The sequence below is a fragment of the Amia ocellicauda genome, chromosome 6, assembly GCF_036373705.1.
Source record: "Amia ocellicauda isolate fAmiCal2 chromosome 6, fAmiCal2.hap1, whole genome shotgun sequence".
NCBI lineage: Eukaryota > Metazoa > Chordata > Actinopteri > Amiiformes > Amiidae > Amia > Amia ocellicauda.
The window spans coordinates 3979505-3984807 of NC_089855.1; the positions used below are offsets into that span (position 1 = coordinate 3979505).

The 5303-nt window shown below is 41.2% G+C and overlaps 1 protein-coding gene across 1 annotated transcript; it reads left to right on the plus strand.

The window, feature by feature from the left end:
* The first annotated feature begins 222 nt into the window (after window positions 1-222).
* LOC136751725 (olfactory receptor 6N1-like) lies at window positions 223-4923 on the plus strand. Its single transcript, XM_066707518.1, has 2 exons — window positions 223-1140; window positions 4507-4923. The coding sequence occupies exons 1-2, from the start codon at window positions 223-225 to the stop codon at window positions 4921-4923; spliced, it is 1335 nt and encodes a 444-aa protein (XP_066563615.1).
* Window positions 4924-5303: the final 380 nt, after the last annotated feature.

A 5303-nucleotide genomic window follows, 5' to 3' on the forward strand; every position in this document is an offset into this window, starting at 1 on the left:
ATATTTTGTGCTCATATCTGTATTTATAGGAACTCAATAAAAAGGTAAACAATAATTCTGAGGGATTTTCTTCTGACGTTGAACTTTTATTGTATTTATTAATGTGTGCTGGACTTATTACCTGTTTGAATACATTTTCCTTTCATGTATTAAACATTGTATATGTCTTCTGTTGCATTGCAGGATCATTTTTCATAATTTGTGGTTATTTTCAGAACAGCCATGGCTGATACAAACTACACAGGATCAATGGTCAGTGAATTCATTATTGCTGGTTTCCCTGGACTGCAGGACAGAGAGAGCAAGGCCATCCTGTTTGCTGTGTTCCTGACAGTCTACCTCCTCATTTTACTGGGGAATCTTCTCCTTATTTGCATACTGGCTGCAGACACAAGCTTGCACACCCCCATGTACCTGACAATATGTAGTCTGTCCATTATTGACATCACAATTTGTACATCACTTGTACCTACTATGCTATCTGTCTTCAGTTCAACTACTTACACTGTCTCCTTCTCAGCATGCTTTACCCAGACCTACTTCTTTATGGCTCTGCCATCTATAGAAAGCTTTATCTTGCTGCTCATGGCTTATGACAGGTATGTGGCCATCTGCCACCCACTCCACTACCCAGTCAGGATGACGGTTAGGTTCACTTTGCAACTCATAGTTGTTTGTTGGCTGGGAGGGTTCCTGTGCCCAGTCCTTGTGTTTAGTCTGGCATTCACAAAGCGGTTCTGTGGACCCAATAGAGTCCTGCAATGCTTCTGTGATTATTCAGGAGTTCTACGCCTGGCCTGTGGAGATGTTCTCTCAATCAGCTATGTTAGCTTATTTTCTGTGTTGAGTATTCTTCTCATCCCTCTGTTTTTCATTGTGCTGTCCTATGTGAAGATCCTTCTGTCAGTATTGCGTATCTCCAGCTCAGCGGGAAGAGCCAAGGCCGTGTCCACCTGCAGCTCACACCTGCTGGTCATCTCTGTGTTCTATTTCACGTCTGCAGGAGTCTATATCTCCTACAGGATTCCTGGGACCTCAGTGGACATGCGTATCATGGGGTCTGTGATTTTGATTGTCTTCCCTGCCCTCATGAATCCGATAATCTACTGTCTGAGGACTAAAGAGATCAGGGACAGCTTGGTGAAAACCCTGAAAAATAGTAAAATCTTTCCAAGTACCAAGTAAAAGGTTTCAGCCCCATAGTGAAATGATGCGTGCTACAGAAGATGATGCTTTCCTAATTTAGGGGTCCTGGACGAGTTTACATGAGATTTATATGGATTATATTTTAAATATACTTTTGTGTGTTTGTGTCACAGGAGGTGATGGGGCTAAGTGTTATTAATCACTTAATTGTGTGTGTTTTTTATACAGTTGTATCTTATTTTAATCAGTATTTTTGTTTCATGTTCTTTTTAACAGGTAGTTTATCTATATGACGGGTTCTCTTTTAATGTTTTTATATACTTGGATTGAATGCCCAAGTATTAATTAATCCCTGTTTCTATTTATTAGAAACTTAATTACTGTTGTCTCTCCTTGCCTTCAAGAAAGTGTGAATCTTTGTCGTGTTATGGTGTGTGCGTGTATAGATTTGAATGACTAAATGTGATTTTTAATCCCAAATCCATCCTGTGGTTGCTCCAGGAGTAAAGAACCTGTGTGGGGAGGGATGAGGTGGCAATGATAATAAACTGGGGTGGTATAGTCTGAGTTTTTATAAAGTAGTCGGGTGTCACTGCAACCTGTGACATAATCCCTATTGAAAATACATAACAGAGCTCCACAATACATTTTGAAGATATAAAATATATAGATTATAGGTTTAAAACTATTCCAAACATATCTCAACAACATCCAATTTGGTTGCATAGAGAATCAGCTGCCCGACTAAAGTGATTCATGCATGTGAATTCACAATGTATGTGTTGTGATCATTCTTTGCAGTGATAATTTGCACAAAAAAAAACTAAATTCAGACGGTCACTCACAGATCGTTCAGTTGCGATTGGATTTCTTTGCAAAAAGGCTTGTTTTGTTCAGAAAAACCTAACAATTAATCCAGTTTATATTTGATGTTCTATCAAACACAGAGAAGTTCAGATCCAATTATGTAAAATCGTTGTGTATTAGTACACTGTAAACAGAGTTTTCATCTCAAAATGTTGAGCTCTCTACGGGTGTGTGTTGCTTCTACCAAAACGTGGATGGTAGTGTTTTGATCAGTAGACTGTCTGGTTCCAGAATATGTCATAACTTCTCAGATTTCCTATTCCTACTAAGACCAAGTATCCCAAAATGCAGGGGGGTATACAAAACAATGTTTTCACATCAGATAATGCATCACATAGTTAGAAAGCTGAGAGTCTCAGCTTCCACAGGATACCAAACACTTTGCAAACACCACAGCAGTGAAGAGTACACATGGGATTAAAGAGAAGCACACGGATTTGGTGCCCAGGGGTTTGTCAGCTTAAGGGGTTAAATTTTGTTAAACAAAACGATTCAATTATTTATTTTTTATCTCCAATTGTTTATTTATTCTATGCTTTCATTTCAGAGTACATTGAAACATTAAACTGTGTATATTTCAATAAAAACTGGAAAAAATTGAGGTGTTCTAAAACTTTTGATGTATATACACTCACCTAAAGGATTATTAGGAACACCATACTAATACTGTGTTTGACCCCCTTTCGCCTTAATTCTACATGGCATTGATTCAACAAGGTGCTGAAAGCATTCTTTAGAAATGTTGGCCCATATTGATAGGATAGCATCTTGCAGTTGATGGAGATTTGTGGGATGCACATCCAGGGCACGAAGCTCCCGTTCCACCACATCCCAAAGATGCTCTATTGGGTTGAGATCTGGGGACTGTGGGGGCCAGTTTAGTACAGTGAACTCATTGTCATGTTCAAGAAACCAATTTGAAATGATTCGACCTTTGTGACATGGTGCATTATCCTGCTGGAAGTAGCCATCAGAGGATGGGTACATGGTGGTCATAAAGGGATGGACATGGACATCAGAAACAATGCTCAGGTAGGCCGTGGCATTTAAACGATGCCCAATTGGCACTAAGGGGCCTAAAGTGTGCCAAGAAAACATCCCCCACACCATTACACCACCACCACCAGCCTGCACAGTGGTAACAAGGCATGATGGATCCATGTTCTCATTCTGTTTACGCCAAATTCTGACTCTACCATCTGAATGTCTCAAAAGAAATCGAGACTCATCAGACCAGGGAACATTTTTCCAGTCTTCAACTGTCCAATTTTGGTGAGCTTGTGCAAATTGTAGCCTCTTTTTCCTATTTGTAGTGGAGATGAGTGGTACCCGGTGAGGTCTTCTGCTGTTGTAGCCCATCCGCCTCAAGGTTGTACGTGTTGTGGCTTCACAAATGCTTTGCTGCATACCTCGGTTGTAACGAGTGGTTATTTCAGTCAAAGTTGCTCTTCTATCAGCTTGAATCAGTCGGCCCATTCTCCTCTGACCTCTAGCATCAACAAGGCATTTTCGCCCACAGGACTGCCGCATACTGGATGTTTTTCCCTTTTCACACCATTCTTTGTAAACCCTAGAAATGGTTGTGCGTGAAAATCCCAGTAACTGAGCAGATTGTGAAATACTCAGACCGGCCTGTCTGGCACCAACAAACATGCCACGCTCAAAATTGCTTAAATCACCTTTCTTTCCCATTCAGACATTCAGTTTGGAGTTCAGGAGATTGTCTTGACCAGGACCACACCCCTAAATGCATTGAAGCAACTGCCATGTGATTGGTTGGTTAGATAATTGCATTAATGAGAAATTGAACAGGTGTTCCTAATAATCCTTTAGGTGAGTGTATACAGTTTATTTTATTTTATGTTATTAATATGCAGTGGGGCACTGTTGTAATCCCTGAGAGAAATTAACCTGATAATTAGCTCCTACACCTTTGCTCAAATTAATAATAATGTTTAATTATCATGCGCAGCAAATAATGGTATAATTAGAATAAATATTTGGACAGTGACACAATTGTCATTATTTTGGATCTGTACAACACCATAATGGATTTGAAAAGAAAGGGTAGTTGCATCCAAATTGGGTGAATGGTGTAGGAATTACACCCATTTTTATAGTTGGTCCCCCCAGTTTTAGGGGCTCAAACGTAATTGGACAAACTAACATAATCATTAATTAAATTGTGAGTTTCAATACTTGGTTGCAAATCCTTTGCAGTCTTTGACTGCCTGAAGTCTGGAACCCATAGACATCAGCAGATGTTGGGTTTCTTCCTTGGTGATGCTCTGCCAGGCCTGCACTGCTGCTGTCTTTAGTTCCTGCTTGTTCTTGGGGCATTTTGCCTCCAACACAGAGTACAGCACTTAAAAGTTACAGTAGAGAGCAGTCTGAAGTACACCTGCCTGTTTTCCTCCCTGAAGGTTCTTATGATCGAGGCAACGGTGAAGCGACTCAAGTTTGGCTGTACTCGTTGCCCAGCCTCCCTCATAGTCATACCATGGACAAGGACATGGTCAACTAGAGTGCTTGTCTCCTCACCCTTCCCCTTCCTCTTCCTTGTCGTCGTCGTCCTCCTCCTCCACCTCCTCCTCCTCTTCCTCATCTCCCTACTCCTCCTCCACCTCATACTATTCCTCTTCATTCACCTCTTCCTCCACTCCCTACTGCTCTTTCTCCTCCTCATCCCCTTCCTCGTCTTCTTCCAACTTCACCCCCACCTCTCCCTACTCCTCCTCCACCTCCACCTCCTCCTCTACCTCTACCTCCTCTCCCTACTCCTCCTCCAACTTCTACTCTTCCTCTTCCTTTACCTCTTCCTCCACTGCCTACTGCTCCTCCTCCTCCTCTCTGGTGTTCTCAACCTCTTCCTTCACATCTCTCTGGATCCATTGTTCCAAAACTGAATGAACTGACTCAGGCCATTTTATCTATCTATTGAAGGTTCTGATTGGTGTGTGATCAATTTTAATGTTTCCACCTGGGTAATCGTGTGCTATTGTGCTCAAGCTGTGCTGACTTGAGTGAACAATATTGAATGCTAGTGCTTTCTAAATGACCACATGGTGTAGGCAATGAGAAATGAAGGGATTTGTGTGTAGAGTTTTGTAATGACAGTTAGAACATAAGAACATGAAAGAAAGTTTACAAATGAGAGGAGGCCATTTGACCCATCGTGCTCGTTTGGTGTCCATTAATATCTAAGTGATCCAAGGATCCTATCCAGTCTATTTTTAAATGTTCCCAAACTTTCAGCTTCTACCACATCGCTGGGGAGTTTGTTCAGATTG

Excerpts from the sequence above, each read along its gene's own strand:
- LOC136751725 (XM_066707518.1), top strand. The coding sequence starts at position 223 with ATGGCTGATACAAACTACACAGGATCAATGGTCAGTGAATTCATTATT. Across the intron at positions 1,141-4,506 it reads AAGAGATCAGGGACAGCTTG|TCATACCATGGACAAGGACA; the intron begins GTGAAAACCCTG and ends CCTCCCTCATAG.